This window comes from Crinia signifera, chromosome 1 (assembly GCF_055691185.1).
Source record: "Crinia signifera chromosome 1, ASM5569118v1, whole genome shotgun sequence".
NCBI classification, from domain to species: domain Eukaryota; kingdom Metazoa; phylum Chordata; class Amphibia; order Anura; family Myobatrachidae; genus Crinia; species Crinia signifera.
In genome coordinates this window covers 347,595,038-347,615,892 of record NC_139217.1, presented here as the reverse complement: position 1 = coordinate 347,615,892, position 20,855 = coordinate 347,595,038, and the positions used below count along the sequence as shown (strand labels likewise).

The 20,855-nt window shown below is 41.5% G+C and overlaps 1 protein-coding gene across 4 annotated transcripts in view; it reads left to right on the top strand.

Moving 5' to 3' along the window:
• Nucleotides 1-20,855, top strand: part of TTC28 (tetratricopeptide repeat domain 28) — a 561,828-nt gene that overhangs the window by 336,267 nt on the left and 204,706 nt on the right. For all 4 annotated transcript variants that reach the window (XM_083146807.1, XM_083146798.1, XM_083146816.1 and 1 more), the window contains one exon: nucleotides 2,387-2,894. In XM_083146807.1, coding sequence (XP_083002933.1) covers nucleotides 2,387-2,894 — 508 coding nt within the window. The remainder of the gene's footprint in view (nucleotides 1-2,386; nucleotides 2,895-20,855) is intronic.

Here is a 20,855-nt window from a genome sequence, read left to right as displayed (position 1 = left end):
TTCTGCCCAAATTTATGAGTAATACTACAAATTGTGTAGTATAGGTAACTCTCTGTCTAATTTTAAAAGCTTTGCCTGTAAATAGATGGATAACTGCAAGTGATGCATCCACTGCAGTGGAAACACCCTGGTTTTCGGGGATGGCAAAATAGTATTTACAGTAGATGTTGAGAATATGGGATTTATGTCATTCCTCACTAAGTAATCCCTCAAATTGTTACCTCTATTGTATGAGCACATGATGTTACAGTCCTATAGGGATGTTAGAGAGGGATCCGGCTTAATGATGGGCCAATGAGTTTTGGCACTAATATGGGTACTACTGGTGTGATACGAGTTAACCTATATGAATTTATCCAGTTTGTCAGCGGATGCTTTGGTTGACAATGACGCTTCTCGAGTTATACTTAATACCTTATTTTTGGCCATTTCCAAATCACTTCGTTGGTATCCCTACTCTAGGAACCAAACTATTTTGTTAAGGAATATTTCAAGTTCACCCGGGTCACTGGTAATCCTACAGACCCTTAGCATTTGAGAGAAAGGGAGACCTTTCTTAAGAGGGTAAGGGTGGTGACTGGATGCTAAAAGATATTGTTCCGATCAATAGTTTGATAAAGAGCTAGGTTTTGCATTTACCCCTTAGGGGCCAAGGTATCTTGGGGCCTAGAGTAGGGATATCAAGGGGCCAAGGTATCTTGGGGCCTAGAGTAGGGATATCACTTCATTGGTATCCCTACTCTAGGAACCAAACTATTTTGTTAAGGAATATTTCAAGTTCACCCGGGTCACTGGTAATCCTACAGACCCTTAGCATTTGAGAGAAAGGGAGACCTTTCTTAAGAGGGTAAGGGTGGTGACTGGATGCTAAAAGATATTGTTCCGATCAATAGTTTGATAAAGAGCTAGGTTTTAATGCTGCCTATATTGTAAAAAAATAAATAAATATAAATATATATATATATATACTAACAAATTATGGGTAGTTATCCGTTGGTATATAAATCACACGTCCATCAGAGTATATCACATTGAGCTTTATTTCATTTATTTAAAACATTATGTGAAATAATAATTTCTCCTTCATTTTCTTGAGACATCTTCATTGCTTCTACATAAAATGCATAATTTCAACTACTACAGTTTAATTTAAGTGTTTAATTTTTATTGTTCACCATGAAAAAGGCAAGATAAGCTCTTCACAGGGCCATGGATCTGGAGTATAATAAAACATATTTCTGGAAGAAATATTATACTTGTATTAATAATAATAATAATCAAGCTCATGAGTGATCATCGTCTCTGCAAGCCTTCATAGCAGACATCTTCTCATTCTAGAATTCATCTTTTTTATGGCTATAGTTTGCAATATCTTACAGATTAAATTCCTTACTGAACAGGAAAGTCATCCAATGTATTACTATATATCCTAACATGAGGCAAACTGCAATTTTAGGATGGCAGCTATAATGGATGAAATTCCCTGTGCGTTGAGCTTGGTGTGCATGTTTTACATTTCAGTGGTGCTTAACAACAATAAAGCTTAATTCCAGGATATGCATAAAATACAAAAAGGCATATTTCTATTGCCTATATAATTTGCTGTATCCTAATATATCTTACTGCTCAAATATATAAAAAAATACACAACATGTTTATGTGTTTAACATTAAGATGAGCGGAGTAGGAGACACTGGAATGATAGAGGATATAATGCTAACGTGTCCATCTCAAGCACTCCACCTGTGTGTAATAGAAGTGAGACAGGTGATTGGCTCCCACTGTTCTAAAGTGACCAGCTCCCATGGGCTTGTCATCTCTCTTGATTCCAAGGTCACTATATTATGAAATGTGAAAATGAATGACTATGTTCATTGTTGTTTGCTGGAAGTTGAGTGGTTGATCACAGTTGTGCTGGGTACACACCAGAATGATTTGGCCTCGATTACCCCAATTTTGATACAATCTCAACCGACTGTATGAAAATTGGGCATGTTTTGGCATGTTTTAGATCTGATTCCAATCCGATGCGCATCCCCGCTGGTCGTTTGGCCGTTTTGCAGATCCTACCTGCTGCAGTCAGGATTTGAAAATGACCCCTTCAACTAGGTACAGATCGGAATCGTGAGCAGATCATGTGCTCCAGCAGATCATGCGACTATCGTATGGTCATCTCACGATCTGCTCATGATCATGATCGTTCTGGTGTGTGCCTAGCATTACAGTCACTACAGGAAGCTAAATAATGATGCAGCAATTTTTTAAATTATGATTTAATTGATTATTTGTATACGTATTGATTTGTTTCACTGTTTTGAATGAATGCCTAGCTTTAGGCACATTATTTGTATTACATTTATTAAAATGCACCCTCTTATTTCCACAGGCAGCATCATCTGCCTTAAGCAGTTTGGGCCATGTCTACACTGCAATTGGTGACTACCCCAATGCACTGGCAAGCCACAAGCAGTGTGTTCTCCTGGCTAAACAATCCAAAGATGAACTGTCTGAAGCACGAGAACTGGGAAATATGGGAGCAGTCTACATTGCAATGGGGGACTTTGAAAATGCTGTTCATTGCCATGAGCAACATTTGAAGATTGCAAAGGATCTTGGAAACAAGCGAGAAGAAGCCCGGGCATATAGTAACCTTGGCAGTGCCTTTCATTACAGAAGGAACTTTGACAAGGCAATGTCATACCACAACCATGTTCTAGAACTTGCACAGGAATTAACAGAAAAGTCTATTGAGATGCGAGCCTATGCAGGCCTAGGGCATGCTGCACGATGTATGCAAGATCTGGAGAGGGCAAAACAGTACCATGAACAGCAGCTATGCATTGCAGAAAGTCTCAAAGATCGGGCAGCAGAAGGAAGAGCTTCTTCAAACTTAGGTAGGTGTCACTGTTTACTGTAATATTTTCCATGTTTCCCAAAGTTATATGTTTGTTAGAGTGGTTGAAAAGAACCATCAAGTTCAATGCTTCATAAATTCTTCCTTTTTTTGGTTTTTGAAATTTAAAAATATAGATTCATAAATTCTATTACAAATATATACAGTGTTCTTTTTAGAAATTGACTTGATCATTTAAGTATAAATTACTTTCTTAGAAATTCTTTATATGGACACCATATAAAACCTATAACATTTTGCGAAGATTTTATTTTCAAATAGTCTTGATTTCAAAGGATTTATAAGGTAAGAAAGGAAAGCAGCGAAGGTAAACAGCTGAATTGGGAAGAATTATATATTGGGAAAAGACACACAATTTTTTTTTTTTTTTTTGTGAAAGGATTATTTTTTAAAAGATATCACATTTTTAAGAAACAAGTAATTTCTAGACACCCTATTTAAGTACTTTCTAGACACCCTTGCCATGACAAATGACTGCAGATCAAGATAAAAAAAATGCGCACTTACTGGTATGGTTATGCCACCAATTTGCAAACACAAACCTGAAAGTGACTCATGAACCCTATAAATATCTAATGAGAATGTTTTTAGCATTAAAGCGTTAAATACTGGGCGGTGTATGCTAATGTGCAGAAAGGAGTTGTACTAGGCAAGTGATATTGTAATCATGAAGCTGAAATGCTATACAAATATAATCAATATATATTTCACGCAATAAAATTTAGAATTTACATAAAGTTGACTAAAATAGAATAGATTGCATCATCAAACTCTTAAAGCAACCATACAGTTGAGACTTAATATATATATATCAGAATAAAATTAGCATGACATACTGCAGAAGATGGTGAGAGAATCTCGGAAATCCCAATATGAACACCACAAATGTATTCAGTATAAGTATATCACAAAGTAGACTCCATTTTTAGGTTGTTATAATCTTAAGAAACTGTATCAAATCCAGAATCCAGCGCACACGTAGCTTGTCCCTTAAGCCACAACACGGTTTTCACCGTTTTTCATACATTTTTAATACAAATATCACTGGAAACATAAGCAGCCAGCAAGCACAACCGCAGTGTTTGTCCAGCAGCAGAAATCATAAGGCACTAGAGAAACTAATTCAACTGTCCTTCGACATACTGAACAGGCTGATCCTTGTGTACATAAAGAGCTTCATAAATCATCACAAAAGTGCGTCCTTCATACGTCAATAAATGACATTCTGCCGAGTAAGTGAGCTACAATCGCTAGAGTCACCGGTTAATTCAGTAATTAACATGAACATTCAGGAATGTCACTCCCTTATAGCACATAACATCATAAATATAGATGGTGGTCATGTCTACCAGCCCCAGAAGGAGTGGTATCCAGATGATAGATCTACAGTCAATAGATCAACACCATCTATATATCGTCAACGTGCACTAGGTTGACTTTGTCAAAATGTCTACACAATAAATTGATTGACATGCCAATGGTTGACACATGAAAGGTCAACATGAGTTTTTCCACAATTTTTCAAAAAGAATGAGTAATGGGAGTGCTGTGGGAGTGTCACTACAGACAGCCTGCGTTCTCAATCACAGAGCTAAAGCCACGGAGACCATGGCCCGTGGAAGACAATGCACCTACCATAGACCTGGTGCAGCTGGCAGTGCTGGACATGATGGTGTGCCAATGGTGGACTGTGTGGAGCGGTTGCACACAGGGTCTCATAATGTAGGCATCTCAGGGCTTGTACATTCCAGCACAGGTATATGCACCAGGGGAAGGCTATAACTAGCATTTGCATATTATGCTGGCAAATACAAGTGCATACACAGCAACGGCCAGAAGATAAACTGCCTCATATAAATCTATTGGCCATTACAGAAATATAAAAATTCTGTTCTTGGGAGTTTCTGTGCTTGACAGTGATGAAGCATTTACTGTAAAGCACGCTTCGCTAACAGTATTACAGTCACAGATTTCATTCTAATAATTGCACATTTGGAAGAGTCTGGAAGGCCTGCGATGATGGAAATCCCCTTTTCCCCATGTATATTTATGCATGGGTTTAGTAAAAATGTTACAAATTAGACTCTTATGAAATTGAAATCAAGTGTACTACATACTAGTTGGTTTTGCCACATGCTATTGATCAGATGATGCACTGTGGTATTTGTGCGATGTCATGATGGAATAATTGTAGCACAGTCATTGTTTATACACAACGCCTTCATATAACAGAGTATTTAGAACCATAGTTTCCAGTGGGAGTCACGAAAAGCTATGAATTGTAATGTATGTGTATTTTTAATAGTTATTACATTCATTTCTACTGGGATATATATATATATATATATATATATATATGTGTGTGTGTGTACATATATAAGGCTGGTGGAAATGTAATGTCTAACTGTAGGCTGGTCAGGCTATCATTATTAGTGCTTAAGTGAAGGGAGTAATACTCCATCCCTATCACATGGAAGGGATTAGGTATACATCTCAGTAGAACTTAATTGTTCTCATGTGTCAAGGGAGGAGCTTTCTCCATTCCTTTCAATTTGTCATCCGGAAATTATTTAAGACCATGAACACTAGTGTTTTTCTATTTCAACCCACACTAATTTCATACTTGCTTACTATTCTGGGATGTTGTGGAGGCTCCCAGATTTGCAGGAGATCTCAGCGGTTGCAGAGAGAATACACCAGCCTCCCATATCATGCTTTCTTTGCATGGGAAATTACTGTGGTTAATTGAATCCAGCCCGGAGTATACAGTATATAGTTTTATATGCAGTAAGGGCATAGCTACTATATGTTCAGGGAGTGCAGCTGCTATGTGGCCCAGAGCTAAGAGGGGCCCTGTCCAAGGTGCATGTGTTATATACATTTTATAACACTGGTGCCCTTACAAGCTTTTTCCTTGGAACTTACAGTCTATCTAGCTATACCCCTGGACCTGCTCATTATAAGGGGCTTATAATGCTACATAATATGAACATGGGCACTGTAATATGGCATAGTATTAAGTGGGGGCCCTATATTGTGACATAACATGGTATTATAATGTTGCATAATGTGTACTGGTAGCCCTACAATGTGGCAGAATGTGAACTAAGGAACTATTACGGGAAATAACATTTATTGAGATATTAGTTTTGATCAGAAAATTACCTATGACACTACTGTGGATCATAAAATTTACAGCTGAAGAGAGGTCTTTTTTTTAGAAGCAGGGGCCCTGTCAAAATATTACTATGGGGCCAACAAAGATTTTTCTATGCCTCTGATATGCCAAATATACAAATTAGCAGTATGAAGTCCACAGATCAGTCTAAACAACATGCAGAGATTACTTTGTAGAGTGGAACAGAGCCCTGAACAGAATATGACATATAAATTCTGGAAAGCTCTATCATATCAATACAAAGGAAAAAAAATAAAATTCAGTAAGGAACACTGCACATAATACTGGAAATGATTCCAATGGAGAACTGCAGTTCAATGAGAATGGGTACAGCAGCTTGGTTACACACCTACGAGAAGCCATGTTGCATAAAAGTGACAAAGAAGCATGAGTTTCCAATGTACTGTACATTATCAGCTCTGTAAATGATGACAGCAATGCATATACCACATACTTGCCTACCCTCCCGGAAAGGCCAGGAGGGTCCCGCAAATCGGGTCCCCCTCCCTGCCCCCCCGGTGAAGGTGTGCAAGTCTCCCGCAATATAGCCACAGCCCCTACTCCCCCCTTCTCCGCGGTATAAATTTCTGAATTTTGCGGGTCCGCAAGGAGGGGACGGGGCTAAATGACGCGAATTGCGTAATTTCAACCCCTCCCCCCACCCATGGACCCGCAAATTAATGAGGCTGCCGGTCGTGGGGGTGTGGCTTAGTGACATCAGCCTCACCCCGCCCCCAAAACGAAGCCTCGTCCAGCCCCACTTCACTCCTCTCTGGGGCCGGCCTTCTCCCGGAGAGGAATTTTTAAAAGTCGGCAAGTATGATATATCATGCATTTGGACAGGAAAAGGATCCACACAAGAGTCAGGTTTGAGAGCAGACCACTAGGAACCACGAAGATCAAACTGCGATGGAGTCAGGAAAATAAGTGTTTGCAACTAGAGATCAGCAGGATACATGAACAATAATGCAGCGACAAAGTCACATATTAAAGAGGCTTGCCAGAGTGAAGTGTAGCCTCAGTATAGCAGTGCTTTTTACAGAAATACTTATTGACCAAATGTTTGTGTTTTTATATCATGTTTATTTTAAATATCTTAGCAACTTTGATGCCACAATACACGTGTTTGGGATGATCTTTCATATGCTACGCTATTTGTTCAAGTTTATTTCGTACCAGGGGCCAGTTGCACAAAGCTTCATAAGTGATAAAATGGAGAGTGATATACTACCAGCCAATCAGAACCTAACTTCCATGTTGCAGGCTGTGTTTGAAAAATATCAGATAGGAGCTGATTGGCTGGTTGTTTATCACTTTCCATTTTATCACTCTTGAAGTTTAGTACATCTGGCCAGGGGCGAATTAAGGGGTCAGGCCATCCCTAGGTACAACATCATTGGCCTCCCCTTAAACACACCACACCAGGCAGAGCCCTTCAGACACACTGCACCATTACACATTGTGCCATACACTTTAATGCCCATTACACAATGTGCTGTGCCAAGCTGTCACTTCTGCCTGCCTGGCTGGCGGCGGCTGTCTGGTCACAGCCTGCCGCCCGTGATAGGTGCCGCCCGTGCCTCACTCAAATCCAGCCCTGCATCTGGCCCTTAATGTCACGGAAATGTGCACTCTATTGGTGGTCACCTTTCTGAAAGTTAATGCAAATGGCTAACAAACTCCAAACCCCTTTCCTTGTGTACATCACTGGGGCTATGGTGGCCAATCCCGGGATCGGGATCAGCGGGATCCCGGGATTTGGCCCCTAGAACGCCGGGATTTCAATCCCGGGATTGGAGTTTCCAATCCCGGGATTTTGGGATTAGACTGTGCATGCGCAGTCTAATGCCGGGCAGCATCTGAGCTGGTGCTGAGACGTCCGTGCATCGTAGGGACTTACAGAAATATATATGCTTATGCGATCGATTACAAATATGTGAACATTGGCATTGCGTGTGGATAGTGTGCAGCTTTGAATCCTAAATCTGTAAAAAAGGATTTTGATCTGCTGCTTCCTCACTCAGCAAATAGATGTAGCTGTCTATATCTGTAATTGGAAGCTTCACTAAGTTTTAAGCTAAAAGTGTTTTTATTGATCAAAATGCAAATGCTTCCATCATCAAACTCACTTGGGTATACAACCATCACAAAATATGAATACTTAATAGAGGAATATCATTCTCTAGTTAATGACCCCGATAGCACCTTAGCTGTTTTCAGCTGACAGACTGAAGAGTATGCACTGCAAGAAGATATTATCATGTGTGTAACTATTTCATGTCTTCGCTAGATCAATCCCTCGTCTTAGGGTCACTGAGAGGTCATGTTTTAGTTAAATAAGTCCCTAAAAAGCACATTTTCCTTTTGGACCTGGAATTAGATAATTTTTGATTAGATTATTTTCTTTTTTACCCTGTTTTCTGCAATAACAGCCTTCATCTAGTAAAATTTACTGCACATTCTTACTGCTGTCCTGATTTATTATTTATTATCTTCTATTTATATGATGGTACAAGAGATCCCAGCAAGCATTCTGCAAGGTTATTTAGCATATTATTTATTTTTTAACAGTTTCTTATATAGCGCATACTGTACATATTCCGCAGCGCTTTACAGAGTATAGTTGATCGTTCACATCAGTCCCTGCCCCAGTGGAGCTTACAATCTATATTCCCTAGCACATGTACACGCACACACAGAGACATTCTAGGGTTAATTTTTGTTGGAAGCCAATTGACCTAGTATATTTTTGGATTGTGGGAGGAAACCGGAGTACCTGGAGTAAACCCACGCAAACACAGGGTGAATATACAAACTCTGCACAGTTAGAGCCATGGTGGGAATTGAACCCATGACCTCAGCGCTGTGAGGAAGTAATGCTAACCATTACACCATCCGTGCTGCCCAAACAGACTACCTCCCAGCATCAACAGTTTCCCAGCCAGGACTCCTTCAATGCGCACCCTAAAAGAGCCTCAGTTAAATGGGTGTGGCTTTACAGAATACCGCACCCATTTGACATCACTGTGGGGGCATGCCCAGGGCTTTGAGTGCTGCTGGCATTCCCTCTGACTCCTGTGAATAGACAATAAGCGCATTTGTACAGTGTCTATTTACCAAGTGACAGAGGGACTCCTAACTGCCCCAACACCTCCCCCCCCCACACACACACACACACACACACACACACACACACACACACACACACACACACACACACACTGTGGGACACAGCTATCTGCCGATGGGACAGATGGTTTGCTGACAGATGGGGTATGCATACAGTAACATTATAAAAGTATTGTGTTGTACATACACACTGGGCGGTTTTGCCCAGCGTGTTTGCTGACCAATGATGGGGAAAATCACTAGGCTGAAAAACTCTCAGTGCATACACACTGAGCATTTTTCGCCCACTTTAGTGATTTTCCCAGGTGAAGGCGCCTTTCCATAGAAGGAAGCGGTACTTGTGTGATATCTGGGCGCCCGATTTGTTTGATTGTATGCCTTAACTTAAGGCATACAATCAGATGCGATGGACCCGATTTTTTGGGAAAAATCGGGTCCATCGCATTGCATGCAACCAAATCGCATGCGATGCGATCAACGCGAGTTTTACATAGGATTGAATGTTAAATGGTCCCTGAGACCCGATTTTACAGTGGGTCCTATGTTAAATGCCCCCCAGACCCCATTTTTTATTGTATACCCACCCTGTCCATACCCCCACAATCCAAGTGGACATGGAGTTTATTATATGTAGTGTGGCGAGCGCAGCGAGCCACCGAGCCCGAAGCGTGGCGAGCGGACACTGAATACATTTTAAGTAATTCGCGTCCCCTCGCGGGGCTCGCTGCACTTGCATTTTGTTGCATGCGATGCGATCGACCCGATTTTTCCGACACGATCAAAAAATCGGGCGCCCAGATAATACACAAGTACCAAGGACGCTAAAAGCAGTCCAACCCCTCACTCCTCTGCTGGTAATACCAGCAGATGAGTGGCTGGGACAGCGATGATGCGTGAGCAAGGATTCACCGCTCATCACTGTCCCATACACTCACTGGGCCGCTTTCCACCTGAAAGCGGTTGAAATGAGGAAACTGAGCTGCTTTCCGCTCAAAATTACCCAGTGTGTATGGGCCTTAAGGGACTGTGGGAAGAGAGGAAGGAGGGGAGTGTTAAGGCAAAATAAATGATGCAATATTATGAATTCACAGCCCAATCACTAGTCGCACCTGTATGTACTGTAGCTTGATGGTCACAGAGAAGCATTTTATGCCACTATTGCATGAGATCAATTACTGGAACCCAGTGGTTCCCAAATTGTGTGCCGTGGCACCCTGGGGTGCCTTGGGGGCCTTGCAGGGGTGCCCTGGATTGGTGGTTCATGATCCCAAAAAATTTTTTATGGCCAAAGTAATAGCCAAATTGTGGACAGACAGAGGTGAATCCTGATAATTACCAGATAACTGACCCTAAGGATGAGCTACAGGATAAACACAATTTTATTAACTTAATATTTTTTCCTGACTTTCTTAATGAGAAACTTTTGGTCTAGGATGCCATGAAAAACTTTCTGATACTCCAAGGGTGCTGTGATTCCACAAAGTTTGGGAACCCCTGCTCTAACCAGACTTTTATCTATCCCTCAGGACATGTATTATTTATTTGCAATAAAAGAAACAACTTTGGTGTAAGAGACAATTCCAGGCGTCAGCTGCACTGCTGCCCAAAGGATCAGACCTGTACCTGTACATTAAGGAGGTTATTCTGGTTCACTTGCAAAGGAAAATTCACTCTCTAATGGACAAAACCATGTGCACTGCAGGTGGGGCTGATGTAACATGTCCAGAGAGAGTTATATATGGGTGGTATATTGTTTCTGTGCAGGGTAAATACTGGCTGCTTTATATATATCAGTTTGAAGTACAAACCCAACCCAAATCTAATTCTCTCTGCACATGTTACATCTGCCCCACCTACAGTGCACATGTTTTTTTCCATTAGAGAGTGAATTTGCCTTTGCGAGTGAACCAGAATAACCCCCTAAATCTGTCCCTGACTTCTTATTTCATTATTTCCATGATAGATTTTCATTAGTTCCAATTAATCCAGAATAAGCAAAACTACAGGGAAACTTTGTGCTTTTGCGTTGTGGTCAATGATTCAGTATGACTGGAGAGCAGATCGTCCCCTTGCAGATCATTGTGGTAAACCATTGCATATTTGTGTCCGACAGAAGCATGGGTGTGTAGCAGCATATGCAATTATAGCTATATTATAAATAGCTTAGAAAGCCAATGTAAACAGCAATAAAGCAATTTGGAGTCATACAATAAATAATGTGAATGAATAAAGTGCCCAACGGGCAATCCTGATTTTGCTCAAAGCTGTCAATGTAAACATAATTCCACAGCATAAAGCAATTCCCTCCTGCAGTTAATCTTTGCCTTAAAACCCATGACCTAGCATTTGCTGTGGGACCTACTGTGCATGCGTGGTATCAGACAGCGCTGTTGAGAGTGTTTGCTACAAGGGATGGATCCGGAGGTAAAATATGTGACATAGGGGTAGATGTATGAAGCAGTGATAAGGGAGGAGAAGTGAGTCAGAGGAGAATTGGCCCATGGCAACCAATCAGCCCCTCTGTATAATTTTATATTATGCAAATTATAGATGTTACTTCAGTGCTGATTGGTTGCCATGGGCCACTCCTCTGGCTTACTTCTCCTGTTCTCCTTCCTTATCACTACTTCATACAGTACATCTACCCCACAGTATGTAGCCTTGGGTAACAGGGTCAAGTTTATATTATAGAAGCCTGTTCTATCAGGAACATGGGATACTTACATTTTCTGGTGTCCACCGAAAACAGGATTTCCTGCTAAATTGATTTAATAAATATTGACCTTACTATGTTAATCAATTTATGTAAAACATTTTCATTTCTGGGTTGCGCATATAAATTAGAGTTGCATGTGTACCTTTTCATAATGCATGCCCTTACTTCAACGCAACCTTTATATATCACTCCCTGCATGAAGGTGGCCAGCCCAGGAGTTAGAGGCTGCTGTAGACATGGCCAAAGTACAGTAACGGTGTGTAGTGGACGCGTTCATGTGAAATGCAGCACATATGAAAAATAAAGTGGCATACAGATGGCATACAGATGGAGCGCCGTCGCCAGGGGGCGCGTGCGCATGAGACGCTCGCACGCCCCTATGCAACCGAGCTCCCCCCTCCGCCATCACCAGTCCCCACCGCCGCCCCAACCCCCCCCCCCTAACCCTGCCTGTCTCCCTGAAGCGAAGACGGCAGGGTCCCGCCATCCAGCCACCGAGAGACTGGGACGCGCGTGTCTGAAGGAGTCCCTCTTCACCGGCTCTCGCCAGCGGGGACGGTCTGGTGAGAGCCCGGCAAGCATGAGAGGGGCTCCAGCTGTATCTGTGACCACTTGTAAATGCCAGCACCATGGAGGGCCAATGCATCATTGTAGTTTCAGACATCCACTGTTTAAAGACACTATTCATTGCATTTCATGTCTTGTCATGATTCAATGCAAGATGCATAATAAAAGCAGTGGCCCGCTTGCCAATTTTATTCAGGGATTGAGCAGAATGTGGGAGACTCTTGTAGGTAGGGGTACCCAGAAAAGAGCACTGAATTGGTTATTTCATATTAGAGCTCAAAAGTGCTTACACTAATTGGACCTGCAGTCTGCATATAAATGAATATAAGCGATCAATGTCTGCTTTAAAGTAGACATAGAGGATGGTACGATTCCATTTATCACACGCATAGATTGCCTATATAACAGTATCACAGTATTGTTCTGTTTTCTGTTTTTTTTTTTTTGTTTGAGATATCAAGAAAAATACTCCGGTGAAGCGCAGAGAGATCCCCTTATTTGTTTTTTTGGTCCAGGTTTATTGCATATGTAAGGTGGTCTATTTGGCGGCTCCCTTAGCGCCATCTCCATATTCCTTCAGTTTTTCTCTATACAAATTAATATTGTTTAAGTTTACTTTTAGAAAGCTCTCTGAAGAAGAATTGACCCTTTTTATATAGTACCTACATATTAAATGCACAACAGTGGGTATGTAGAGAAAACACTTCAAGGATCATATTGTAAAATAGAGGTCTATTTATTACTAATTATCACTGGTGAAAGGGCTTTTCTCAACTGTTGTTAATTTATTAACAGATTGACATGGGAGACATCTCTAAAATCTAATGCCCGGTACACACCAGGGCAACACACCGACCCAGGGCAACACACCGACCCGCTCACAATCACGCGGAGCGCACGACCCGCTGATGATGTGCACCGTGAGTGGGTTCCGATCCGACCATGACCCGCACCCGGGTGTATTATTCAGATCCTACCTGCTGCAGGTAGGATCTGAATAATGACCAACCGACCCACGGGGCCGCGCATCGGATCGGACCAGAACAGGCACAAAAGGGCCCAGTCTACCTACAATCTACATCCAATCAGTCTGGATTGGATCTAGATTGATGGGATTGGGCCCTTGTCGTTCTGGTGTGTACCCTACATAAGACCTGCAGAAAATGACTTTGTGCTGTGTGCCTTCATTCCCATACACCTTTATGATAATGGAGGCATAACACAAATTACTAAGCCAGTTAATGTCATATTGAGATGGTGTTTCCTATACCCAGCAGATTTGCAAACCTGAAGTTATCGCTTCATCCCTGCCACATCAAGCTACAGTTCTGTGTCTATGATGCATTTGACTGTAGTCCAGAAGGTCCATGGCTCCTTTCAGAGCCCAGAGTTGATAAACAATAAAATCATATAGATCCAATTGTTTTAAATATATAAATATATATCGGGAGGAAGATCGGCACTCGTAATCTCAACAGACAATTACCAGGCTGCAACACCAAAGAGACAGAATATGGTTTACTGAACCGTCATCAGATATGATGACGGTTAAGTAAACCGAAAACGTTTATATTGAACAACTGAGTGGTCTCAGTTTATTTGCTGAAAGTGAGTGCCGCAGCTCCGTGAGTATATATTTGAACAACAAGTTCTAGGAGGGCACCGCACAAATTGGAATATAAAAGTACCTGGAGTGCCGAGACCAATCCGATGGTATATATATATATATATAGATAGATAGATAGATAGATAGATAGATAGATAGATAGATAGACAGTATATATATTGCTATATTATTTTTTTTTACATTGAGTTGTGTAGTTCTGTTAAATTCATTTTATTTGTGGAAGGAAACTTTTCCTTCTAGTTAATTTTTCAGTGGATTAGTTGGAATGGCACATAAAATCCAGTCTGTTGCGTTGTGGAACTGAGATTGCAAAAAAACATAGTGCAGCTGTTGAAGTATTCTAAGGGGAGACATAATATTGCTCCATGATCCTGAAAGCTGGATGTAACAGGCTAGATGCATGTAGCAAATTTTCACACACGTGCATCAGGGACGTCTGGATTTCAACCAGAAGCCCCATGCTGTCAACATTGGGAAAGCAGATGGCTTCAGATGATCTGGCATGTAGAATACTGTTCAACCTTATTAGATTGCACTGAGGTGATTTCCAAAATAGCTAATAAGTGGCTTTGTCTGAAGCCATTAATATATGTTTTATTTGCCACGATCACAAATATACATGTATAGGATGTATTGGTGACACAACTTCTTAACATAATTTTCTTTGTCAGCATTAAAACATATTTTATGTCATAGGGATGTCTGCTATATATTTATTTTCATTGGAAAGTAATGCATCCCAAAATTTGCATACATGTAGCTTACAGCAGATCTGTAAGGGCATTCACCACCTTGGTCTGTTTGTGTGCAGTCAGGAGAGTGTGGACCTCTAGATCTTAAGTCATACTGATCAAGCTGCAGCTCTATCCAATGTGAGATCCTTTCTCTGCCAGGTCTGCTTTCCTTTCTGCTAGATTTTATTTAGTCTGATTGTGATTGTTTAGAACAGCTGTTCTCAACCTGGTGTACTCCTACCCTTGGGGGTTCTCTGCAAACCAGAAGGGGGTACTTGAAAATAATATTGGAAATGGTGGAAGATGAAGTCTCCCGAAGCAGGAGGAAGTCTCCCTTTGCTATTAAGACGAACCATGTTTCTTCACTTCCGGTTCCGTCTGCAGCATCATCACCATCTCCTTGTGCATTTGCCCGACCAGCAATCAACTGGGAGCTACCGGTGCTGCCGTCAAACACCAGAGATCATCCTACAGGCTTTAGCGGGAACCCCGGAGAGAGTACACAGCCAGCGGCCAGACACAGAGGGACACAATTCCTGACCACACACTAAGGACACACATACCGCTTACTTCCACTCCACTTGTAAGAACTGTGGATATTTCAAACTGAGAGGAGGGGATACTCTTAAATAAAAAGCCTATATTTAAGGGGTACGTGAGAAAAAAAAAACATTGGGAATCAGTGGTTTAGAAGGATGATCTGTGTGATCTGTACACTATGCAGCAGTCTGTCAGTTCGGTTGAAAATATCCATATTAGCCTAAACCTACCATTACACTACTGAGCTGATTTCCAATCACAGAAGATCACAATCTCAGAGAAACAGGCTTTCATACCATTGATAGATATCATTTTGAATCTTTTTATGACAAAGATGCTCTGCTAGTGTAAAATGATTCAACAAAAATCTATTTGAAGTTAACCAAGAGTTCTCTGACCATATAAGATTACACGGCTGCAAAATGAGTTTCTTTATATCACTCAATGAATTTCCAAGTTTCTCCCTTACAGTATATAGTTTTGTTATTTTATAATAGTGGTGCATTATTTCGTATTGTTTCAAAATTTCAATTATTGTATAGTAAACGTTGTTTTCTCTCTGCACATGTTACATCTGCCCCACCTGCAGTGCAAATGATTTTGTCCATTAAAGAGTGAAGTTGATTTTGCGAGTGAACCAGAATCAGGCCCCTTATGTATGAAATACATATATGTGCAGTTATGGGGGTTATGTGATAGGATCCAAGTTTTTAACTGCATCGTGTTTCAGGAGTTTTCATTATTTAAATTTAGAAACCATTATGCAAATCTGCAGCTGAGATTACCGGGATTGCTCTGGTTCTGAAAACTCAGATCCTATTACATAAGACTCATTTTTTTATAAATATTAAATATCCTGGTTGGCACATTGCTGCAATAAACCTCTGCTTCCTTAAACTTCTTGCGGATCCTAAAAAAGGCTAACACTGCTCTTCACCTCTAAGGGGTGGATTCAAGTCTTTTGCGTGCTGGCGATCACTAAATGGCACCCGACAGAGGAGTTCCACTGTTGCCCAATTTGAACATGCACAGGTGCCGTCGCTGACATTACTGTTATGTTGTTCCGTCATTCTGACGGGCAGGTAACTAGTAAACAATAAATGTCAGTTCCTTATGTCGGGATTTGTGCACCGGTCTCCTGGTGGTAATCCGGATGCCGAAGTCGGTATAGTGAATGCCAGAAATGATGTATTGAGTAGTATGAGTGTTAGCATGTTCCTATTTTGCAGAGATATGCATGCCCTTCTAAGTATTTTACATCACTCTGTTACCAAATATATATATATGATTTATGTGGTTTTCTAAAGTCTGAGGACATTTTATTCTACTTCTATTTTGTTGTTATTTTAGCATTTTTGAATAAATAATTTAGCACTATGCAATTTTATTTGGCCCTGAGCACTGTCTTTTGCATAGATTTCCCATAGATGTTTCTACCGATTGCCGTTAGATGGAGATATCCAAGCATCACTTTGTGCCATCTCATTTTGATGCAAAGAACATCATCTAATGTATAAGATATGACTCCCAATGTCACATTTCCGTTATAGATTGCTGAATGCAAAAGATTCTGGGAAGGATTTTCAGAACTGAAGGAAATGATGCTGTTCTCAGCTCTAGGACGACAATGTTTTACACTCATTTGGCTCCAAACCACATATTCTTTGGCGGAATATGACTTTTAGAGTAAACAGACATCTGCAGATTCACAATGATAGTGAGATAACAGCATCCAGTCATAGCTAATGATGTTACTATGTTGAGCAGTTATCTTGCATGCAGTCATTCTCACACTTGCCCCTGAGTACCAGGTGGGCTCACACCGCGCACACTGCTCCCATTTTTTTATATTTACCCCTCTGGAGTCCCGTGATGAAGGCAACAGTGCTGCCATAATCGCTGAAAAATCATCCGCCGCACCATTTTTCGGAGTTCTGGTCATGCGAAGTAGAGTCTGAGTGCTTTATTGCTCAGACTCTATTGCGCTGCGTGGTGAAGTTGCTGTCAGCAAAGAGGATGGGGGCCGGATGGTGGAGGCTGCACACAGGCCTCCTCCTCTCTTAAAGTGCCCCAGTTCTATTCATTTTGATTGAATTATAATCGGCTGGGTGTCACTCTTTGGAACTACACATATGATAATGGACCATGGGATAAAAATCCCAGCTAATCAAGATAAATGGGTTATGATGACTATAAAACAGGTATTCTGAATGCTCTGGAACATCAAATATAAAGGGGGATAACTAATAGTCTGAGTTCGCTATTCCTTTAAAAATGACTGCCGCTTTTTAAAAGACTGTCAGAGTCGGGCTGGCATCCCATAGCTGGCTATCTCAGATGCTATTACATATGCCCCAGAGTGTGTATTTGACCGTTGGATCCTATTTAATGGAACCCACCAATCCAGAAATATAGGGAGTTTACATGTATCAGTAAACTACAGGTTTGCTCAGATGAGCACTTTTTTATTGCTTCTGAAGAAAACGCTTTTGAATGACTTTTGGTGAAGCAATGCTGAGATATTGCTGCTGTATGGTAATCATTGGCCTGTGTGCGGAAGTGTGTTTGTTATTCACATGGTTAGGAATGATAAATGCTGAGATGTGAGAAAATTATGCATGCAGCTTTTTCTGAGTGCATCACTGACATCCCTGCCTATCCTTAACATGAGGAAACTTCAACATTTCCTAAAATACCCAGTCAAGCTGAAATATATCCAGTCTTCCTACTTAGAAGATTGACTGGTCCACTTTATAAAAGCTTTCTATCCGAAACATCCAAAATAGGTAGACAATATTTAGCGTTTCTTTTATTTATTGGTGACTACCTGTCTCTTATCTTCTATTTTTCATTAGAACAGATATATAATAATAAAAATATCTAAGAAATAAAAACAGGGAGATATAGATTTGGCAGAAAAAAATATTATTTATTCAAGTTTATTTTTACGTTTTTATATAAGGGAATGTATGGTGGCAAAGGGAAGAAGGACAGAATTAGCATGTCAGAATAATAATCAACAACATGCATTGCAGGCAGTGACAGCCCAAGGTACACAACTAAACTATAATGCCACCGAGGGTATTCACTCCCCTCTTATCTTGACTACTCATTTGGTTGATGACACTGCCCCCCCTCCCCCCCCCCCCCCCATTATTGGTGGAACAGCCAACTACCAGTCAGCAAAGTGCTCCCGGACTGGTGAGCTGCTGTTCTTTCCCACCACAAAACAGCCAATGCTCAGCCATCAACAACAAAACCAGAGGGGAGGGAGATTGGAAAGACTGGAAACAGAACGGGTTTGGCCCACAGTACCAAGGCCCTCATTCTGGTTCAATCGGACGAGGCTAAATTTGGCCCCGTTCCGATGTTTGGGGGTCTCTGCACGCGCAAGCGTGTATTTGTTTGCGCAGACCCCGGCAATGAATGGCCTCGGCGAGTTACACACTCACTGGGCCATTCATTGGGGGGATAGAGAGGGAGGGAAAGAGGGGGTGGACGGCGGTGGGGATCACCCATGGGAACTCACAGTGGTTAATGAGCGTCCCCATGAAAACACTGGGTGTTCCCATGTGTACACGGATGGGCCGATGCCTGTTGGGGTGGACGACTGATGTCACAGGATGTCAGCCATCCGCCCCAGCTTTGGCCTGCAGCTGTTGCATCTGAGTGCCTGGCAGCTCCTTTGCAAAGCTCGCTGGGCATTGTAAAGCACAGCAGACAGCAAACGGGAGCATCAGGCACTGACTAGCGGTGGAGACTTAATAGCAGCAGTGGTGGGACGTCTGCATGCACAGGCAGGCACTCTGCAGTGGCCAGCAGCTAGAAAGGCGAGCACTATGAATTTGGACGACCTCTGCACTCTGCAGCGGTGGGGAAGGTCGGCAGGCAGCCTCTCTAGGAGCAGCAGTGACGGGAACTCAGCATGGCAAAAGCAGGAGAGGCCGCCAGTCTACAGTCTGAATGGAGGTTTGAGGATCTCTCTCTCTCAAAACTTTGCTTCACATGGTTTCTACGTAACACAGTTTTCTTTGCAAAGTCTCTGAGAGCTGTCTCACAAGACAGCCCCCTTCTACATGTTTTGTTTCTCCAGCCTTCCCTTCAGTCTTATTAGTGCCAGTTGCATATTCCCATCTATTTCTCCTGCCAGCCCCATTACTCCTTCCAACTCAACAGCATTACTTTGCATGAAATCATGATGTCACTTGCATCGGGATACAATAAGAAAAATAAATCTTTAATGAACTGTGACAGCAGGAGCAAACAACAAGGCCACACCCACTGCAGCAAGGCCACACCCACTGCATTGAGGCTACACCCCCTTTTTGATGCATGGACACTTTTTTTTGTATATATCTATAGTGGGGGCATTTTTTTATGGTTTGAACAGGGAGCCAAATTGTCTAGAAATAGCCCTGATTTGGGGCATGTGCAGTGTGAATTCATGTACAGTACCTTCAGCACTTTTGTGAAAAACATGGAGTACAAGCTCTTAGCTGGAATGCTTTAAAAGAAGTAATGAAAAACAGACTGATAATGTGCATGTTTCTATTCTTGCAGATATCACAAATGGTTCTAATTGTTAGTTGCTGACAAGCTCTACGAATATGAATAACCTGCAACACACAGTGGAAGATCTATCACAAAAACGTGTGTTGGTTATGACAGTATTTCACAAGATGTTATAAGAGTTTATGTTTGAAAACTATTAGAGTATTCATGGTTTGAAAATACAGGTCTCACAGCTGTTCTAATTCTATAGCAATGCAAAGTAGTGGGATGTTACACTTCTGAGAGAGACACCAGTTGTGTATATATTAAAGCCCCATTAAGTTTGATTATGTTTCTTTATGAGCTTCTTTTCATGAGCACCGCATGAGATTCCTCAGTTATCCGAATGTTATCATACCTCCCAACTAGGGCAAGTCAGGACACTGATATGTGCTCAATGCTGTGGTAATCACTTGGCCAGTGGTCCAGTGCTTTTACACTCTGAGTTCAAATGCAAATACTGAGCCCTGTAATGTATTCTTCTGATTGTTCGCAACAACGTGACTGCCAAAAAATAAAAACCATAATCTACACTAGGGTTTCCCAAACTCAGGGGTTTATGGACTAAGCTTTGTACGGAGATAAAGTGGATGGAAGACGCTTTGTTCAGAGATAAAGTACCAGCCAATCAGCTCCTAACTATAGTGTTACAGGCTGTGTTCGAAAGATGTCAAGAGATGATTGGCTGGTGGTTAATCTGTCCATTTTATCTCTCTACAAAGACCGCTCAGTACTCAAGACACCTTTATCTCTCTCCAAGACTTAGTACAAAGACCCCTCGGTCTTCAAGACACCTAAGGAGTCTAGGATTTAAGATATCCATACTTGTGCAAAGAAGGTAAAAGCCAACTGATTGAATTACTAATGGAGTCACTTGTGCTTAAGCATGGAGAGCCTTA